The sequence below is a fragment of the Oreochromis niloticus genome, linkage group LG16, assembly GCF_001858045.2.
Source record: "Oreochromis niloticus isolate F11D_XX linkage group LG16, O_niloticus_UMD_NMBU, whole genome shotgun sequence".
In the NCBI taxonomy this organism is placed as follows: domain Eukaryota; kingdom Metazoa; phylum Chordata; class Actinopteri; order Cichliformes; family Cichlidae; genus Oreochromis; species Oreochromis niloticus.
The window spans coordinates 11260522-11282923 of NC_031987.2; the positions used below are offsets into that span (position 1 = coordinate 11260522).

Below are 22402 nucleotides of genomic sequence, written 5' to 3' on the forward strand. Positions count from 1 at the left end.
GTGGCATCCTCACACACACACACACACACACACACACACACACACACACACCTCATTAATAACTCTCAGGACAGATCCAGGATATGTACAACAGACAAGCTCCCTCATTCAAAGAGACACATGCAGACAGATGAACTGGCACTCTGAGGACACCTAACTGTTAGCTTTGCCTCTGGAGGGGTTTTGTGAGGACAGGGTCATCCCACATAACAAAAACTGAAAATATGGTCATCGACAGTCACAGAGAAGACCACAGGAACTGTACAACCCCAAATACAGCTCAAAGATTCCCCATTCACAACATACTTGTACACATATTTCTACCAGACAGGGAAAATTAAGAAAAAAAACATCTCAGTGACAGCCTCTGCACAAAATTACCATAATGTTTCAGCAGAAATTAAAGTTAGGACAGTCATTCCTCTGTTACTGCAACTAAAGTTAGGACAACAATTCAATAACAGTGGGTAGGAACTGTTAAAAACATGAGTGTTTCAAAACTATGTGTCCAAAACACACAGAAGGGCACGATGCCACAATGTTAAGCCAGACCAATGAGCAAAGCAGCTCCTGTGTTATCTGACATGTGGTCAGTTCCTCTTTCGATTGCAGTTAAACAAAGGGCACTTCTGACAGCCCATTTCTTTCCAAATGACCACTAAGACCACCTCAAGTATTTTGTTGTTTAAAACTAAGGATAAATTTTAAATTCTATTTTGAGAATGAAGTCTAAATGCTAAGAATAAGGTCAGCTTCCACAGTGCTTACTCTTGATACCACTCTGTATTTATGTTCCAAAACAGAACTGAATTTCTTGTTGCCAAAAGACATTTTCAAGTATGATGTCACTAATTCATCTGCATAAGGCTTTTTGTAGAGGGTCTATATCTTGGGGTAACCTTTCTCAAAAGTCCAGCTAAGATACCTAGCTCCTGTAAAACTGACCATACAACCATTTTTCTTTAGGTGGAGAGCCGTGTGCACTGGCGGCAAAGCTGCTCAATCATTGTGGTCATTATTGTAATCTTGACTATTCATTAATTTAAAAACCATGCAGTTGATCATAACAGCTATTCATTGTTTGTCTTGGGAATAAGTGATGCTTTTAAATTAAGTTTTATTTCAACCCAAGAGGATTGTCATTTAACATAACTTTATATAGCAGTTTATGATTATTAGATTAATTTACAGTGTTGTTTTGTCTGCACAAGTCCAAATTTAGAATCACAAGGAAAATACCTTTCTTGAAGTATGCCTGTTATGCTGTCACGGAAGTGCATTACTTTTGTCAGTGAACATCAAAGAGAGGCAGAGATATCAGTCAAGAAAAAAAAAAAAAAAATCTCAAATTGTGCACAAATAATTGCTTAGATGATTAAAAGCTGCTGCCTTCAGTCATTTGCAGCAGAAACACTATAAATTAAGAAACAATAATCATCGGATTTCGAAATTACTCTTTTGCATTCATTTTCACACCACCACTTTTGAGCTTTTAGGGAGGAGCCATGAAAACGAAACTATGTGGGGGAAAGGAATACTGCAACGTTTTCATAGGTGTACAAGTGAAAAGATTATCATCAGTTGCCTGTAACTGCCTCCTTCACCAGGTCTCACCTTGTAGCTACCATGAAGGCCTCTTGAGCTGTGCGAGGTAGCTAAGCTGATGCATGGGCTTCTTTGTGGCAGCTACCCTTGTTACACAGGCTTTAGAGTCAAAAACACCTGTTAGCCCGGGTCTAAAACTCTCTCTCAGACTCCATGTCTCCTACCAAGCTCACATCTTTTATCAACCTATCAATTTTTTTTCCCCATCTTCAAGGAAACTTCCTGTAAAAAGTCATGTTTTCTGTGACTGTACAGTGTTGAAATTACTGACAATAACAAGCAGCATGTTAAATAACTGAGCTTAACCAACAATTCGGATTATTATTTTTTTTTCCAAATCAAACAGCCTTAGGTTAAACTAATTTCTCATGTTGCATTAATGTACAGTGCCAGTTATCTGTTGGGTTGAAGTTGTTGCCAAGGTACCTGTCGATTGCCAGGGCCAGCGTCCTGGACCCACTCTTTGTCTCACTTTAAGTTGTAAAGAAGCACAATGTTAGACAGGGCAGGTAACAGCCCTGCAAACCAGCACAGTTCTGTTTTATTTTCATCTGCAAAATGTAGGCCACATCAAAGTAAACTCGCTTAAAACCACCTGACCGGAGACATGTTTATTTACATTATGCACAGGTGTTTGCGAGCACAGAAGGTAGCTCATCCTAGCACTGTTAATGTTAGCCACAGAAACCACTGTATGGTGCAGACTGACTAGTCTAAAAGTAAGAAAACACAGTCTGATCCATGAAATTAGTCACAAGGAACATCCCGATACAAAATATTACCACTACCACTGACAGCAGGTAAACTAGACAGAATGAGCATAATTCACAGAGATAATCTGTAAGCAGGGCTTTGGTTTGAGTGCTGATCAAAGACAATCCACCTGATCCCACATAGATTTCACATTCCTCAGAGTTAAACATCATGTGATAAAAAACAGTCACCCTTTAGTATCTACCCAGCTGACCCATAAAGGCAACCCCCCCAAAAAAACAAACTAACATAACTTCCATGTTACCCTCCACATTCCCAGCTGTACTTAACACCACTTCGCTAAGCGCTGACTGAGACTCAGGTATGCTAAACACCCCTAAAGCTAAGAGGGCAAGGGATGACAGTAACGCCAACATATTCATAAGACTTCAGATTGTTAGGTGTGACGGAAATGAAAGCAAGTCCCTCGTGCTGCACAGTGATTAAAATTCCTGTCTAACCTCAAAATATGTTCTTAAAACTTCTTGTGAGAAATTTCCAAAGGATTTCAAGTTTTCCAGTAACAGAGAGAGAGAGAGAGAGAGAAAAGGCTCTTAATGAAATCAATAAGCTTTCACTGAGGAAAAAAAGGAGTCATGTGCCTTCATTTTCATGTGAACAAGCAACCTGGCAACTCTTGTTTCTTTCCTAAAGGAGAAAGAGCATTTCAAGACTTGCTTTGACTACAAAACAAAATTGACAATGGCTGTCAGTTTATTTCATACCTGTCTTATTCTATTGCTCATTAAGTCATCAAAAACTGCTACTGTAATTTCTGCTTTTCAACAACAAAATGTGCTGAGAGCCTCTACAGGGAACTGTGCGCCCAGCAGAAAATGTGCTCTGTAAGGCAGACAGCCGGGATTTCAAGCAGGCGGGCGGGTGAGGTAAAATGTTGAATCACTGCAGCCACTTGATAAAGACAAGAAATGTCACATCCAGCTGAGCCCTGCGCTGTATCCCACTGACAGAGGACAGAGAGAGTGCAGCAGCTTGGCCTCTGTCGGCTGGTTATCTAGGATAACAACAACACTTTTCTTCCCTCACAGCTGCAACATTAAACAGTGAACTCATTCAGCTTCAAACAGACTCAAAATGCTGAGTAAAAAAAAAAAGCCATAAACTGTTTGCAGATAATCAAACAAATATAAGAAAAGTGAGAAAAGTATAAAAATGAAGTCTCTTACCCATCCTCTTCTCCATCTACAGCCTTGAGACCAGCTGGTGCTGTTAAGGCACTGGCGGTGGCAGCGTTGCCCTCAGTTTCCTGACCATGGCCAGTGTTGGATCCAGCCTCTCCTCCAGACAGCTTGGGCAGCCCCAACAAACCCGACTGATGCTGGAGGAGCAGCCGCTGGGCATCCTGCAGCTGAGTGGTGGTGAAGCTCGGCAGACTGGCATACAGGGCGCTGGCCTGTGCAGCGTGAGCCAGGGCCTGGGCACTGCTGTGGTCATGGGTCAAGCTCACAGAAGACGGCTGGCTATGGGGAACTCCCTGCGGGGGCATCCGAGCAGTATTCCCAGTGTTGTGAGCTTGGGGTTGGGCCTGGGCCTGGTGATCGCTCTGAGGGTTTGGGGGGGGCACACTTTGTGCAGACGCCTGGCTCTGGTGGGCTGCAGTTGGCAGCTGGGTGCTCAGCCCTTGGTTTTGGATTTGTGTTGGGAGTGACTGCGGCTTTTGCTGCTGGCAATCCAAATGGCCTGGATGGCTCTGAGGCTGCTGGCCAACACCTGCTACCCCGACATGAGAGGGCATACTAGAGGTGGTAGACTGAAGAGAGTGGGGCTGCTGAGGACCTCCCATCATATGGCAGGCTCCGTTAGCCATCCCAGCAGATGTGGATCCAGCTTGGTTGGACAAAGGCTGGGAAGCAGCAGCAGAATGAGGGATGCTTTGCTGCGGCTGTGTGTACTCAGGTGGCCTCATCGACATCGTGGGTGCTTGAGGGGCAGCAGCTGGCTGTTGTGGTAGGGTGGCGTAACCCAACTTCTGCTGCTGAACACCTACTGGGGGTTGATTAGCAACTGCCTGGGCATATGTGAGCTGCTGCTGGGGCACAGCAGTGAGTCCCATGGTGGTCTGGTGACTCGGCATGGATGGAGGCTGATGAATGTTTGTAGGTGCCGAGGGGGCCGCAGTAGTTTTATCATGCTGTTGGGGTTGGGTGTGAGATACTCCCATGCTTAAACCGCTGGGGAGGATTCCTTGAAAGCCCTGAGGAGGGGAGTTGTAATCCTGTGCATGCTGTGGTCCACCAACATCTCCACTGCACACATTCTCGACATAATGGCTCAATGTACTCATAGTACTACTCACAGAACTCCCACTTGTGCTTTCTCTCTCCGACCCCCCAGCAAAGCTCTCAGAGACAAACTGCCGTATGCTGTGGGACCCAGGGTCAGAAGAAGAAGAGGGGGCAGGAGCTGGGGTCTCCTTATCATAGAAATCAGTGCAAGTCCATCTGCCCTTTTTGAAGGGCTCAGAGCTAGAGTCCAGCTTCACCACTCTAAAGCGAGAGCTTGTGGTGGTGGCCACCACAGGGGCCGCAGGAACAGATGATACAGGAGCTGTGGTCGCAGCTGTAGCAATTGCACTCACAGGCTGCTGCACAGCTGATCCAACTCTTCCATGGAGCCCGCTGGGGAGCCCTACGCCTCCAGTGGCACTCACAGCAACAGTAGTTGTAGCAGTCATAGCAATGTTGGAGTTTAAGTTTTGGTGTTGCTGGATCATGCTAGCGGGGGCCATAAGGTTGCTCCCAGCTGGAGCAGCAGCACTTCCTCCTCCACTCCCTCCACTGCTGCTCATCACATTGAGAGGATAGCCGCCACTGCTAGTGCTAGCACTCGTGCTGATCCCCCCTCTCACAGGCACGTTGGCAGAGCTCAACATATTCACATTACTAACACTGCTGGTCTGGGGATTAACTATGCTAACTGTATTGCCAGCAGCAGAGCTGTGCATTCCAGGGATAGATCCCGGGACTGCAGTCCCTGTAGGCTGAGTGGGGATACTTGAAGGAACAGCCTGGGAAACACTCTCTTGAGGGCCGCCCATATTAGAAGGCATTTTCTGAGTGACACAAGGTAAAGCTCCAGAGGTGAGACCAGACGGGGTGCTCCCGGAGCCAGAGGACAGAGGGTAGACCTGGGCATGGTTAGGATGTGGAGGATGTTGATGGTGTACAGTCCCATTCACCATGGCTCCACCGTGCTGCTTCTGTGCCTGGTTCAAGGTGTGGGGGTGTGAAGGCTGATTTGGAGAGACCGCTCCAGGGGTCTCCGCCTCATGGAAATTATTCAACGTCTCCTCTGAGGAGCTTCTCTCCGCTCCAACTACATCATTAGCTCGGGAGAGGGACACATCCAGAATCTCAGAAGATGACAGATCCTCAGTGTGGGACTCATCCAGGTCGTCGTAGCTCTCAGTATCCTCTGCGATGCTGTTATTGGTACTAACAGATACCTGTGCTGGAGTCACACTTGTGATCTGGAAACCACTCTTCTTCTTTATCTGAGCTCCAGTGGACTGTGTGGGCTGGGGCTGGGAGAGCAGATTTAGGCTGTGGGGGGGAGGAGGATGATGGGGACCCGGGGAGGATGAGCCAGCAGGAGGTTGAATCAACAGGGAGGGCGGGTAGTCATCGGCTGGTACGTGGCTGTTATTAACCACCGGGTTAGCTGATGTTGACAGCCCAGGGCCGCTCCCGCTGCCAGTGTTGCTCCCCCTTCTGTGAAAGACAGCCTGATGCGCCATCTTTCTAACACTGCCAGAGTCTCCTGCAGGGTCCGGATGATGCATTTCGAGAAGATCCGGGCGGTAGTTGGTCTCTGACAGTATGCAATAAGGCTGCAGCTCGTTAAAGGCGCCGTTTTGACAAAACTACGCTCAACAGACAAACGACCAAAAAATTATCTAGAAAAAAACAATAGATATTTCAACGAAGTGCGCAGATATGAGGCAAAAGTTGTGCCGATATTTACACCCTTGTCTTCTTTCACTCGCTTCGGCGTTATCCTAGCGAGGCAAAAGAAGCTAGTGGCCGCTAGCGTCAGCTGATGCCAGTTCGCCGGTTAACTACCCGAGTTGTCCGTCTGCGTCTTTGTTAAACACAAGCTAACATTTCTGTATGTTTTGTTGAAGAGAAAAAGACGCCACGCTGCAATGAACACAAAAAGCGGGCAAAAAAAGCTGCCGAGTAAGTTAGCGTTATATTAAAAGCTAGCTAGCTGCCACTCTCCATCACCGGCTAGCTAAACACAAACTCGGCTGTTTAAACTGCTGGGTTTTTTTATTCTTATTCTTTTAACAAGAGGAAACGAAGCGAAAGAGAGCCACCTTTAATCCGCAGCACGAAGCTTTAAAAGGCGAAACACTTCTAATAAAAGCGCCGTAGACGGGTTAAATCCATTCCTCTGGGTCCTCGTTTGGGTTTTGCTGTATCACTGGTCCTCCCCGGCGGTAGCGTCGTTCAGTATGGAGCCTCCCGCACCGCTGCCGTGGTTTGCGCTGTCTGTGACGGGGCCGGAGGGGAGGGGTGAGCAGTAATATGGCGACCGCGCATGGCCGCTGCTGCCAGACATAAAGCAGTCTGGGAGAGGCGGCCACGAGCTCACGTCAATATCCACGAAGCGTGCCGGAAAGTGCCGAGCCCAGCCGCTCCCTCCGAAAACCAGTTTAGGGCTATCACAATAGGTTTTGTTGGTCTTTTTGAACCAGAGGAAATCAGTATGGAGTCATTATAGTTTTGTAGTTTCTCATTACTTTAAAAGTTTATTCAATTTTGAGTTTTTTGTTTTTCATTCAGTTTAGTTTCGGTTAGTTTTCAGATCGGATTTTCTTGTTTTTTTATTTTTATTCTATGGAGGGTACAGAGAGTACACGTTTTTACAATAAAAATAACTTTTACAAAGTCTTATAGACATCCGAAGTCTCAATTAACATCAACAGTCTTATCAGACAAGTTATAATAACATTTTATACCAAACTAACATATTAAACTAAGCTAATTTCCTTTTTGTTTTTATAGTTTTCCAAGTTCACACAATTATTTCAGTTAGGTTTTATTTTGTTTTAGAATCAGAATCAGAGAAACTTTATTAAGCCCAGAAGGAAATTGAGTTGTCATAGCAGCATACATAAAACAGACGATAAACCAGTCTTATAAAAAGTGGAAGTAGCATTACACCAATGGTACACTCTAATAACCTTAGTCAAAAGATCCAGTATGGCTCACTCTAATATTCTTTGTAGAGTGGAAAAACCTGCAGGAAATACTCCAGTTTTATAAATAAAATGCATTACAGTTTCTGACACAGGGGATGCCAACATAACACAGGAGTGAAAATGGAAGTAAATTTAAACATATTTCTAAATCAAGGCAAGTTGTTTGAATTACAAAAACACAAAATACTCTTCTTTAGTTGAAAAAAAAGTATTTAGACCCTTAACTGAAAATCAACATCCACCGTAAGTGATGGATTACATACCTGTGGAGGTAAAGAGATGTCTAGGAGAGAGGGCAAGGGACTTTTTCACCAGACTAAATCCTAGAGAGAGAGTGTCTGTGAAGAATGGAGCAGAAGTGTGCTGGTACTAGTTTTCAAGAACAAGGGTGATGTGAAGAGCTGCTGAGCCATACCATAAAGCTATGGAGGAGATCAGGAAGGAGTCTTTGTGGACTATAATATTTGCAGATGATGTTGTGGTCTTAGTGCAAGCAGGGAACAGGTGAGAGAGAGTCCAGAGAGGTGGAGGTATGCTCTGGAGAGGAGAGGAATGAAAGTGAGAAAAAGCAAGACAGTATGTGAGTGAGTATTAGTAAGATCTGCTATGATGTATCTCTTGGAGATGGTGGAAGTAACAAAAAGACTTTTTTGGGGGACGTATAATAACTCAGTTACCTACATTAATACTAGTTTAAAGAGAGGCATTCGTTAAAAACAAAGGCTTGTAGTTTCAGCCACTAACTTGAAAACAATACAATGATAAACTAAATAATATAAACCTGAATTCTGTGTAATGATTAATTTTATGTCTATTTTAACATACAGGGGAAAATGATAAGTAATTCCATTGTTAGGTAATCATGTTTCCCTTTTATTGTACTCATTTAAAGAAAAATCTGATTTATTTTGACAGTGAAAAATACTGAAAAGAAGAGGAAAAATGATGGAGGGTGTAAACATTTATTGTGGTATGAGCAAAACATCCCTACAGCAGTGTTTGTGAAACAAAGGTAGACAGAGAGCTGCTAGATCTCTCTGCAGACACAGGTGTCAACCACACTGAAGGATTATTCTACGCGCAGGTGCTGTTTGGGGCCTCTCTCGCCCTCACTCTCTCCCTTTTAAACACAGGAGAGAGAGAAATGTACACATTTGTTGGTTGGTAATGTTGCCACAGCAGGTCAACGAACTCTGGTCTCAAACTCGAGCTTCTCTATTTTCTGTGTTCTGGTGTTTTCTGTTCATCACTGGATATACAGAACCAGTTCTAGCTCTTCTCAATCAGTCTCTTCTTTTCTCTTGTCTTTGCGCTGAAAAGTTTAAATAATATGTTAAATTCAATTAATAAAGGCATAGAATTACAGTGCATATGTTTATTTTGCATGTAATTTGATCATCATAAGCATGCTTTAAGGGAAATTGCATTTCTTTCACATCTAACCAGAGGTCAGAGTTCATGATCCACACAGGTAGATGCTCTAAACATGACCCAGGTTTCAAATAATGAGGTCAGCATATGTGCATATGTTTGTGTTGAGCAGCCAGTCACAAGGAATTTGGGTTAAAGCAGTGGCTTTCAAACTGTGGGGTGGGACACTGCCACTGTAGGTTGGACGAAGAGTTAAAATATGGAGAGAGCAAAGTCGAATGATGTCGATGCTGACATGTGGATTATATCTTTTTAAAAAAGGGTCATAATTGGGGGAAACAGTGGTGTTAAAATTAATGCTGGTGGTTAGAGAACCACTAGATTAACTCAGAATACAGAAGATAAATTGACTGATTGCATCAATATACAGAGCAAATAATTGACTTGAACTGTGAATCATGTAAGAGTAAAAATACTGGAAAAAACCACAATAGGTCCCCATGTAAGAAAAAATAGATGTCTTGTAGAGTTTGAGCAACACTGGTTGTCTGAGCTACTGTGAAATCATACATCATGATGACATCTGTGAGAAAAAACAAAACAAAACAGGGGAGGTAATGCAAGAAATAGAAAGAGGAGGAGTTGTGGTGGCTCACAGAGAGAAAGGACAGAGCAATAGTTAGTGAAGGAGGAGGAGGAAAGAGAAGAGAAGAAGAGATTAACTGTCAGGCAAGCAGACAGGCTATACCCATCGATACAAATGATAGAGGACAAGAGAGACAGCAGGAGCCCATTGCAGTGTAAGCGTCTGGTGCTGTCAGCAGCTTTAAATCACCCTGGCACTCCACAAAAAAAAAACAAAAAAACCCACAGCACTATTGTGCTGTGGCTCTTGCAATAATGAGCAATTTATACTCTGAACTCTGCATTCATTTTCTCTGCCCTGCTATGAAGAAAAGTAATCACTCAAAGGGTTTTCAGAGAAAAAGGAGAAACATGTTTTGTTCTTTATATCCGATTGAAAGACATCCAACTGTTGGATGTGCCCTAAAGCGATTCTTCCTAATTTAATTCAAGAACACCCGGGCAGTTAGGGAAGACGTATCTCGGGCAGAAGATGAGTTCGCTTATTAAGTTTGAGCAGGCAGTTTGATTCCTCCCCCTCTCTCTAAGCTGTAATGTAAATGGGGTTAACAAGAAAATTTTATTTTCCAAAGAACAGGTGCTCATAAGAAGTGCAGACAGAACAAAAAAAAGTCCAGGAAGTGGAGCAAGAACACTGCTGGGGATAGAACAAGACTCTCTAACCCTGATAAAAGTTTAGTGTCACGCTGCTATTTTGCCTCTATGGTTAAAGAATAAATGAATGTGATTTCACTTGAAGATATATTGCCCTGTTATCCCTGCACCAATCAACAGGACTTCCTGGACTTTGTTATTTAATAGAAACTTCATCATTTCTGTCCAATGTGGTTGTCGTTACAATGACAAATTATAAATGAAAGAGGAATAAAAGGTCCAAAAATAACAACGGTAATTCAGTGTTTCTTGATTATGTGCTGCACAGTCAGAGGAACATTAGTGTGATAATGTGTGGACCGCAAAAGCTTTAAAACACTGCATATTTTCTTTTGGGAATGGGGCCATTTAAGTTTATTATGTGATTGTGTTTTCATCAAATCAGAACTGCGTTCACACAAGCTCGGAAATGCTTTCAGTGTGCTTGCACACAGCCCAGACCAAACACAGACGTGACTATTATGTGAAAATTAAATTAATTGAGGGATGAAAGGCTCTACATAAACAAAAAGAGCCTTTTGATTAACAAGTGATTTTTGAAAAGTGCACTTCAAAGCAGTGAAGCTCTGTGGTGTGCTGCACAGTTTTGAGATGATTAAACCCCAGTTATTTCCATCTTCTGATCATTGCAAACTTTCAGCACTGGGAAATATTTTACTTTGTCCTTGTAACTTTGCAAACTACAAACAAACCTTTTAAAAAATGCTTATTCTTTTACAAATAAAGTTTTGATAACCTAATTTATTTGTACATCTCCATTCTGCTGCACATTTCCAAAATGTGCGATGTTAGATAGTAGTTACCTCATTTATCTTGTTTAACCAACTGTAGCAGCAGGTAATGATTATTCTGCTCCGAATCTAGTCTTTGTTGCTTGTTGAAGTATCCTGGTGGAGCCTTAATGATAAGGAAGCAGATCTTTCAGACATGAGTGGCACTGATGGTGGAATAACTGAGTTAAAATGCTTGAATGGCCGGTGATGAGAACCAGGGTAGCTGAGTCTGTCTGAGGCTTGTTTCCACTGATGTGAATGGAGGCCAGAATAGATGCCAGCTTTATTTCAACCAGAGGAGCGTGTGTTTGAATAGAACCACAACATTCATTCATGAGCCTGTTTTCCCACATTGCTGAGCTTGACTAGCCCAGCATTAGAATGCCGAATCCCTTGCAGCAGGTTTGTGTTAACACATTACCTCCCCAAAATGAATTAACATATATATCTTCTGCTAATTTAGACATTTTACCTGTGATCTATTTCCTATTCTCTCTTGCATACGAAGAGATGCATTATTTCTTTGTAACTAATAATAAAATCAAAAGGTCTAGTAATATGCTACAGATTGTGATGAGTAAAGCTCCTTCTACAACCATCTGTTGCACTTTTTAGGCCAAATGTCACATAGAAACCCAGATATGATGAACATATACATATGACCTTTTACGCTTTGTTTTGGTCTTAAAAATGGATGAGGGTAAAGGCCTGAAGACATGTTTGTTTAGCAGCAAGGTCCCAATTTCTTTAAGTATTGTTAGTGAAATTTAAAGCAGCTTTATTATTCTTTGAATTATTTCCTGTGACATATACTTATATAGTAACAGTGAATATACACTGTTACAATTTGTCCATTTTAAACATGGTCAAAGTTTCAAGTACTGAGATCAGTGCCTGTATAAATAATCCAGGTTGTTCAGATTGTTTGGGGGGGGTTTTTTCTCCTCTTGGCTGAATATGATGTAAAGAGAGGGCCACAGTGCCACAGGGACGACTGTGTTTGTGTGCACCAAAACAAAAGTTTGCATCATTGCAATTCCTTTAACAAAAAAGGACAATGGAATTTTTCCACACACTTTTTAGATTACTGGGAAAAACAAGCTCTGTGAGCAATAGGAGTTTCTGATTCTTTTATATTATGTTCAGAAAAAGATCATCTTTACAAACTGGCTCCGCTTTGATGATATCCAAATGCAATCACCACACATGAAATGCTGTTGTACATAGCAGCTGCAAGACTGTTCATCCTGATTCAGTTTCTTCCTGTTAGAAGGGAGTTTTTCTTTCCCACTGTTACTAAGTGCCTTAATCAAAGAAATTATCCACACCTGCTGATATTAACAGAAATTGATATTAACCCAATTTCCTTCGGGGCCAACCTTCTGGATCAATAAAGTTTTATTGAATTGATATTACATAAAAGATGGCAGGCGAAGGCAATCAGAGAGAGGTGTCAGAGTATAAGTGGCACAAACATGAAGATGGCACAGCTTCATGAGAGCAACAGGATAGACTGGCCAGATGGATGCCAAGGAGATTAGCCTTGTCCTTTTTCCTCCTTATACCATTCAACCTGAGTTGAATTTCTGACATCTGCAGCTCCTTTTAGCCACTTATTACCAAACACATTTTATGGGACAAAGTATAGACATGAGTATTTTATGTCCCTTCCATTTTCTTCCACTTGTCGATTTTCAGTGTCACTCAGGGGTTGGAGCCAGTCCATTGCAGGGCTAATGGAAACACAGGCAGCCAGTCCCACTCATATATATAATCACTGGCCTTTCCTGCAACAGTCTGTATGGTCATCTTCAGCACAAAATTCATGCTCATCAAATCAAAAATGCATTTACATATTTAAAAAAAATTAAAGCCTATTTATAAAAACTCTCTCAAAAAAAAAAACACGAGTCCATAAACACATTTTGAAGTGAGTTTACTTTTTCGATTAATCACTGTTTTATAGAGGTGGCGAGAGAGTCGATTTTGTTTGTAGTGCTGTGGGTATAGTCGTCATGGTCTCTGAGTCTTGGACTCAGGGTTTTGAGTTTTTGAGATGTTTGAGGTTTTTTGGGTTCTGTACTTCTAAGAATATTTTGTACTATTCTTGGTTTTATGGTTCTGTATTTATCCCCTGTACACCCCCATTTCTGTATCTGACTCAGTCTTTTTGTGGCTGTTTACATTTTTGTCATTGTGTCAAGTGTTTTGTCTCTTCCTGTTATACTTTGGTGGTCTTTAGTCTCTGCAGCATGTCTAGTTGTACTACCTCTGGGTCATCATCTGATATTAGTTTCAGCTTTTTGTGTCTTCCATGAGTGGATTCATTGTCTTCCCGTGCTCTTTGTTGCCTTCTCCCTCTAGCTGTGTGTTTCTTATCCTGTGTCACTAGTTAAATTCCTTTTGATTATTTGTTTGCCCTTATGTCATGTTTACTTTGCAAATTCCCAGCAATAAAGCTTTTTTGGAGCTTTGAGCCATGCTTTTGGGTCCTTCTGTCTGCTACACTAGTATTCCCAGTATTTGCAGCTTATAGGAAAAGATACACAGTCCAACGTATTTTGTTCTTAAAATGCTTTGATTTTAAAGTAAGCCATGTTTAGCTAAAAGGTGACTCAGCTGTGGTGTAATGCCTCATGGGATCATCAGTGAAACTTAAAATGCTAACATACTGATTTTTCCTTTATACCAGTGAATAATCACACACTGTAAGGCCTCACCTTGCCGATTTACAGCTGCTTAAAGTCCAGTGAGATTCCCTTTAGAAGAATGAGATGTGACAAAAGGGTTTAAAAAGTTGTGCCACAGTAAGAACGGCTGTTTATTCCTTATTGCATTGACAGAGTAACATAGAGTCAGCACAATGAATTAAACAAAGCAGTAACCTTAGAGCTGCATGCCTGAGTGATGAGTGAAAGGGGAAACTTGAGAGGAGCCAGTGGAAATACTGCACTTAATAATGAAGGAGAGGATTTAAGATGCCACAGACTCACATTTAATGAAACAAAAACATTGACTGATAAGACTTTGGTATTTTTGGCAACCTTAACAGTGAAGAAGTGAAATAAATAAAAACTTTAATATAACTAGATTTTAAGGATTTTCACGCTCATGCAAGTGACAGAATTATACTCAACCACCGCCATTTTCTTTGTTTTCATAACAATAATGTTAAATTTGATGTTACTTTTTTCTTGTTTTGATGCTGTACATGCAAAAAGGGGCACTTTTGATTAAATTTGAATCAGACTAGAAATTCTACGTCTGTAGACAATCCTGACAACCACTTGTACAACAGTATTAACTCCTGTCTTTAAATCTGTAAAAACATGATAACTAAAAGGTGAGATTTGATTACAGCACCCCCATCAGGTTAGTCAGGGTATTTGATACATCAAAGGTTCAATGGGGCAAAGCAATGCTAAGTGGTTTGACATTTAGACAGGAATTTAAGAAATACAAGAGGAAAGTACAATAAATCTGTAATTCCTTTGATTTAATAAAAAGCAGAGACAAACAAAAGTCTTCAGCCTTGATTTAAAAAGCAGCCACGTTTCTACAGAAACCACTTCTGATGAGACTTCAGTGAATGGTAGATGTGTAAACTGAATGGTCAGATGCATCTCTCAGGTCCTGTGTCAGCTACAGTTTCATGTTTCATGCAAATCTACTTTATGACTTTACACACTTTGAAAACAATGTTCTCATCAGAGAAAACCGCATTCCATTAAAGAGAGAAAATATTCACTGAGTTCTCAGGCGCAGAACGTTACTACACCCAAGCCAATCTGTTGATTAGATGGAGGATTCAGCTTATAAACACATATAATCAGTGGCTTACTTTTTTAAAAATTGCACATACTAATTACCAGCAAACATCCGGCTCCTCCAGAGTGAATCATGTTGTTGCTTTTCAATATAATGTGGGGCTGAGGAGACAGTTAGACAGCTGTGTCCCTGGGATATTTATAAGTATGTAGAAGAGCAATGTCATGAATTATACAATAGTGATAGCAAAAAAAACCTGGAAAAACATCATCAAGTGATCAGGAGTTGTTGTTTTTCTTTTTTTCAAATAACAGTTTAGACGTACAAACATATTCTAATAACTCGTGGTTGACATGCTGTTAGGAGCGCTGGATTAATTCATCTTTAGGTGATTACTGCAAAAAAGAAAGTCATTCAATTTTGACGTCATAGATCATTGATGTCATTGTTCTTCATAATTTTGCTTATATATGAATAATAATAACAATTAAAAATAAGCCGTTTCAGTTCGTTTCAGGTAGAAGATTAACTGAGGGGCTACACTCAGACCACTGACTGTAAGTAAAAGACGGGGGTAGCCACCATGATATAATCACTTACTGCTTTGCGAAGTTTTCAACATTGCAGTTCAACATTTTCTTAATCCCAAACTGAGGATCATGATTTACAACATGAACTTCATGATGTGTTCACTAAGACTTGAAACTATAGCAACAACATTTCTGGATACCATCATCACCAGAGGGCAGTGTCACAAAGAACTGGTCTGTGGGTTGCTCATCCTGACCTGTTGTTGGTCCTCTACCCACTTGTAGAGCAGAGTGAGGTTATATCATATAACTTTAAAGTTCACACAGTAACAGACAAGATGACCATTCGCCTACAAATAGGATATTCAGTGTTGAGCTACATGCTGTTAGGCCTTTGGAGGACTCCATGCAAACATGTTTGTGTTGGTTGTGCGCAGTTTTTGAATGTAACTGGCATCATACCATAAAACAAATTAGAAAAATAAACAAACAAACAAAAAGGAAGCTGCAAATTTACTGAAATTTATCCAAAATGACAGAGCTCACCCCCTGCTAGCCAGTAGTAAGAATACAGATTTAAGGTACTTTGCTAATTTCTCTTAAAGGTACAGTGTGCAAAATCTCACCACTAGATGTCAGTAGGATAAACAACTTTGGCCGCTGGTCATCTGTAGCGAGTGTTAGCTGTTGGCCTGGTGTTTACCTCAGCTGTCAATATGTGTCCACTTCTGTTTTCTCTTGAGGAGGCTGTAAAACTTTGTGAAAGGAGTCCACTATGAGTCAAAGAGTTAGTGAAGCAAAATTTTGTCTGATGACAGTGATACATTGGTGAGTTTTTGAGGATATCCTGACCTTTTCTATGAGTAAGCACTGTTGTTTTTGCTCCTGTTAGCTGCTGTGAGCCTCTGTTAGCTGCTGTTAGTTGGCTTTGTAACACATAATTTGAAATTAATCTAACATTGCTGGACTGGGACACTTAGCGAAAAAACTCTCATGTAATATGAGAATGAAATCAAGTTGTTTATCAGAGGTAGGGTGATTTTCAGAACACTCGAGCCTAACATTAGCTGGACTAAAGTTAGCTTATAGCCAGCTTTTGTTGTTTAGTGGATATGTCCATATTCTATATACAAAGGCCTATCTATGACAAAGGCCCAGTTAAGATGCAGATATTGAGTTGTGAAGCAAAATATGGAGATAGAAATATGCATAACAGACTAATTTAAAGTTAAATAAGGAGTAGACTAAGTCAACCTTTGTTTAACCACAGGAAATAAATATATTAAAAAATCTGTGGCATCTGTGTCCAACATCTGTGTCTAATGTAGATAAAATTTTGTAATAAAAGCAGTTTAGGCTGTAATCATTTTCCTGCAGCCAGAAATATTTCAAACAAATGTTATCTGGACCTTTACAGGCTTATATATTTTACATTAAACAGAGTAAATTGTAAATGGAGCCGGTCTTATATAGGACTTTTCTACTCTGGTTGAGCGCTCAAAGCGCTTTATAATACAAGCCTCATTCATTCATTCACACACATATTAATCCAAGCACTTTTTTCTAAGCCTAAGCGGTTTCTGTCTAACATCCAAATATAATCACACTCCAGTGAACACTGTGATATTTATACACAGCTGTGGCTATGTACAAATATCAAGTCAACATTTCTGTATGCTTCGGAGGCTATGCTATGCTATTGGAGGCCTACTGTGGTCGATAATGTGTCTATAACATTGCATCCATACTTTGTTTCAGTGACCTGGCTACATCAGTGTTTGAGTGAAAAGTTCAGGAATCTTTGTTGCCAATGGCAGAGAATTAATATTTAACAGTAAAGTAGCAGTAATAAACACTAGAAACTCTTTCCTCAGTATCTCCGTTTCCCTCTTCTTCTTCTTCTTTTAAAGACTGCGTCTGTCTAATAGGGGCTGCCATGGCAACAAACCCTGCAGCCCACCGCAAGCACTTAACTGTAAAAAAAATTATAACAATCATGCTTTACATCGCACTCACACCAAGCGTGTCAGAGCCAGGAGATATTCTCATTGAAGTGAGAAAGCAGGTAATTAAAATAAAACAACACTTTTCATGTCAGAATGTCTCCCCCGAGCTGAAGGTGAGAGCTTGTCGATGGAGACGTCTTAACGTAAATCAAAGCTCTGGCATTTTATTCGCCGGGTTAATTATCATCCTTGTCTTTCACTGATACACATTCAATCTGCGCCTAACTCAAAGTGAGGATGACCTTGAGCGAGCAAAGCCAAAACCGCAGCCGAGTCGCTGCCAAGTTCATTTTATCCCTGATGAAAAGGCGTTTTTGAATCTTTCACCCAGCAGAGGACAGATAAAGGACTGCAGGATTTTCACAGAGTTTGAACTCGTGTTACAAGAGGAAGTTATACTTAGGATTCGTCGTCTCACTTTCAACACATTCCAATGATGCTGATAATCTGCGGTCATCGGGTCAGTCACTTTGGACCCTCTGTCTCTGGGTCTTGATGTAAATGGCAGCTTTCACTGTGTTCGACTTTATGTGAATGTGCTGACGGCCGGGCAGCTGACGGAGGTGCAGCGGCTCTGAGGCAAGTCTTTGTGTTACAGAAACATGGATGTTGGTTCCAGGTCACACTGCTGAGAGATGTATTTAGGAAAGTTACAGGAAGCTCTTTCTGCTGTTTGTTATGAAAAATCCTTTTACAATAAACAACCATTATCTGAACATGCGGGTCTTATCTTACATTTAAAAAAGTGTTTCTAAAACTTTTTCCTGGCAAAAAGATTACACCTTAACTCTACATTTTTAACCACCTATTAGAGTAGTTTTGCCTGAGTCACAGCTCAGAGTAATCCTTATTAATCCTATACAGTGCTTTCAGTTCATCATCTGCCTGAAACAAGCCATTTTAGCTCCTTCCCCTCTCCTTTTTTTTTTTTTTTACACTTTATTTTTTATTGACAGTTTTGTATAATTTTTTACAAAACACGCAGATCCCCAACATTCACAGAGCATCCAGGCTAGCAAAAAACAAAACAAAAAAACAAACAAACAAACAAACAAACAAACAAAAAAAGAAAAAAAAAAAAAAAAAAAAAAAGGACATATCCCTTTATGGTACAATCAGATCAAATAGCTGAACAACAGCATTGAAACATGGTATCAGAAATTATAATATTTTTCCATTTGAGTAAAGGTCCCATTTTTTCCAGTATTTCTCAAATTTATCCGCAGCCAGTCTTAGTGAAAAAGTCAATCTCTCCATTGTGTAAATTTCCTTGATAATACCTATCCAGTCCAAGGATGACGGTGGATCCACGTTTAGCCATTTGCGAGTTATAGCTTTCTTTGCACCAGCCAATAATATCAATAAAAGATATTTGTCTGAGTTCCTCAGTCCTTGTGGCAAATCACATAGATAAAACACAGTGAAATCAGGGGCCAAGTTCAAGCCCATCATGGTATTGATTTCTGTGATCACTACCAGCCAATAGGGGACAATCTTGGCACATTCCCAAAAAATATGAAAATGTCCTGCAGATACACTTCCACAGTTCCTCCAACACTGAGCCTTGTCGGGGTCTTTACTTTGTTTACTCTTAGCATTCGGTGTGACAAAAAAACGCACTGTGTTTTTCCATGCAAATTCCCTCCATAGGCCTGAGCTCGAGGTCATTACCACAGCCTTACACATATTGAACCAGTTGTCGTCATGTATTATTATTTCAGCATCTTTTTCCCATCTAGTTTTGATATATGTTGTGTCATTATTCCTACTTGTTTGTAAACATTTGTATAATCTGGATATCTGTTTCTTTGGTGCATTCCCCTTACAAGAGTCAAGGAAGATTTTAACCAAGCCCGTGTCCTCCTCTTCTAGGAATTTTATGTTTCTGTCGTAATGGTGCCTCAGCTGGAGGTATCTAAAGAAATCCTGTCTTTCCAAGTAAAAACTTCTCCGGAGTCGCTGGTAGTCTTTTAGTACATTTTTATCTGTAATCTTCCAGTAACCTGTTATACCCTTATGTAACCACTGTATAAATCTCTTATCCTTGTTTGCAGGTGCAAAGTCTGAATCATAAGCAGGCCATCTTAAAGTCCGGGCACTTTTTTCAGTTTTCTCATATTTGAGTATCTTATGCCATATCTCTATGGGCACTTTCATTAGCGCCGGGAGCAAGTCTGCATATATATGTCTTTTAATGAGCGGTTGATCTCCAAGCAGTGATTGGAGCGGTATCTCACAGTAGGATTGATCTATCTCCTTCCATTTAGTCTCACACATTGGGTCACACCACCCAATCATCACTCGCAACTGTGCAGCCCTATAATAGTCCTCAAGACACGGCAGAGCGAATCCACCTTTGTCCCTTTGCAATTGTAACGTCTGAAATTTTATTCTTGGTTTTTGTTTGGCCCAAATAAAGTTAGAGATCATCCTATTCCATTCGTTAAATTGCTTGGAGGGTACTTGTATAGGCAGCGCCTGGAACAAATAGAGAAGCTTTGGCAAAAGATTCATTTTTATTATATCTATCCGGTTATGCATATTCATTGGCAATAATGACCAGCGCTGTAGGTCTGCCTTAATTTCTGATGTTAGTGGGACATAATTGCATTCATAGAGGTCGGATAGATCTATGGGTATATGGATTCCTAGATATTTTATAGAGGTGTTACTCCAGTTAAACTTGGCTATCTTTTGAACATCTTGTGATGGGCGATAGTTATATAAGAGAATCTGAGTTTTCTGTAAATTTAATTTATATCCGGAATACATGCCAAATGTTTTCAATAATGAAAAAAGATTAGGCAGACTGATTTCCGGGTTAGTTAGCGTTATGAGAATATCGTCAGCATACAAACCAACTTTATACGTTATATCGTTAATTAGTACACCTCTAATGTCTTTAGATTCCCTGATAGCCTGCGCCAGGGGCTCAATGAATAGCGCAAAAAGAGTGGGACTCAGGGGGCATCCCTGACGACAGCCTCTCTCCAGTTGTAGTGTATCTGTTAAATCACCATTAATTTTAATCCTGGCAGTGGGTGAGTTATATAGAGACTGTAAGCATCTGATGATTTGGCTATTAAAACCAAATCTCTCTAAGGCCAAATAAAGATAATTCCAGCAGACAGAGTCAAACGCCTTTTCGGCATCAAGACTAACAGCTACTGATTCGATATTTTTCATTTTGTTTATTAGATGGAGAGCCCGCCTCACATTATCATGAGTTTGCCTATTTCGAACAAAACCTGTTTGATCTGTATCCGTTAGTTCTGAAGTTATAAATTCCAACCGTTTAGCTAATATTGTTGCAAATATCCTATAGTCAATATTCAAGACAGAGACGGGTCTATAAGAACCACATTCTGTTCTATTTTTACCTGCTTTGGGAATTACTGAAATAACTGCTCGTTTCCAGGATGGTGGTATCTCACCCCCTGTAAACACATGGTTAAAGCAATCCCTCAGCAGAGGGGTTACTAGATCTCTGAAGTGTTTATACCACTCTGCCGGGTAGCCATCCTCACCGGCCATCTTATTACCTTTCAATTTTGAGATGGCCTTGTTAATCTCCTCCACAGTTATTGTTTGTGTTAATCTTTTATTTTGTTCTGTTCCTATCGATGGTAAATCAAGTGAGGAAAGAAATACATTAACAGAGGGCACATCTATCCTGTGTGGTTCTGCGTACAGTCGGGTATAATAGGTTACAAAAGATTCTTTTATGCTTTTCATGTCATGACATATTTTATCATTTGCTGGGTTTTTAATTTTCTGAATGAATCTGTCAGCCTGCTGTTTCCGTATCCTCCAAGCAAGAAGTCTCTTGGATTTAGGACCATTTTCATAATAATTCTGCTTAATAAATTTAGCCCTTTTCTCTATTTGATCTTCGTATAGCCTATTTAATATCTGTTGTGTTTCTTTAATTTGTGATAAGGTGTTATCATTGTTACTTTTCACATGTTCTGATTCTAGGTGTTTCAGTCTCGTAGTAAGGTCTATTAAATACTTCTCTTTTTCTTTTTTTTTATATGAGGACCACCAAATTAGTTTCCCTCTGAGAACTGCCTTCGCTGCGTCCCATAAAATACTAGGGGAAACATCACCATTGTTATTATAGTCCATATATTCCTTAAATTCTTTTTTAACAAACCTTCCCCTCTCCTTTTAACACAGTAGTCATCTTATTGGTTTTCCCTTGAATGTCCCAACATGACAAGCACCCATCCTCCCCAAGTACCATAAAAACAGTTTGTAAGTCCCAGGATCCTAAATATAGCTTACTCTTCATCCCACATTTATTTTGTTGTTCATTCACTCACTCAATCACTGCATTCCGTTCCAGTTCTAGGATCTGTCCACAAGATGGCAGTATATACAAATGAGCTTCAGTGCTGAAGTATGAATACCGCCCAATCCACGACTTAATTAAAGATAGTTTTAGAGAACATGTCATTTCAGATAAGCTGTGCCCCTCTGGGTGTGCCTCTTTGACTACTCACAACAACACGAGGGTGATAAACGACTCTGATTTAGACTCATGATGTGCTGAGAACAGCTAATGTCTAAGTTTATCATCACTTATGATGTCACAGTTAATCAAACTGTAACTCAAGTAAGTCGTTTAATATTAAGCAATATTGAGAGCACATGTTCAGTATCTCCATGAATTTATCTAAGTCTCCAAATTTTCTGAGCCAGTGCAGTGCAGTTTGCATTAATTACATGCAAGTCACACGCAGATGATTCACGTTAATGACCTCGAAAGCTAATCTTGATTTACTCTGGGCTCAAGCTCTACATGCATAATTTATGCAGTGAAATAATCACTGCAGAGCTCGGCTGCCTTGCCTACTGATTCGCAGTCACAGACCTCTTATTTAAGAAGCCATCAGATGTTAAGTCTGAAGTGCAAGTGTGGCAAAAACACTCACCAGACTATCACAGTGCACATACCGGGCAAACGGTGAAGTATCAGAAACAATCTCCACAGCTCTCTTTTGAAGGATAAAGGTCAGTAAATCAGTCATAATCCTACACAGTGCCATCCACGTTTGTGTTCCTGTT

General features: G+C 40.6%; 1 protein-coding gene across 4 annotated transcripts in view; it reads right to left on the minus strand.

Annotated features, from left to right (window-relative positions):
* Positions 1-6951, minus strand: part of LOC100693161 (TSC22 domain family protein 1) — a 38674-nt gene extending 31723 nt beyond the window's left edge. The window contains exons 1-2 of one of the 4 annotated variants that reach the window (XM_003445372.5): positions 3546-6950; positions 568-3407 (exon numbers count right to left, since the gene is read on the minus strand). In XM_003445372.5, coding sequence (XP_003445420.2) covers positions 3374-3407; positions 3546-6160 — 2649 coding nt within the window. In that variant the 5' untranslated portion in view covers positions 6161-6950 and the 3' untranslated portion in view covers positions 568-3373. Of the gene's footprint in view, positions 1-567; positions 3408-3545 lie in introns of those variants that run through there. The other 3 variants (XM_005451985.4, XM_005451986.4, XM_019353132.2) reach the window with 3 other exon arrangements.
* Positions 6952-22402: the final 15451 nt, after the last annotated feature.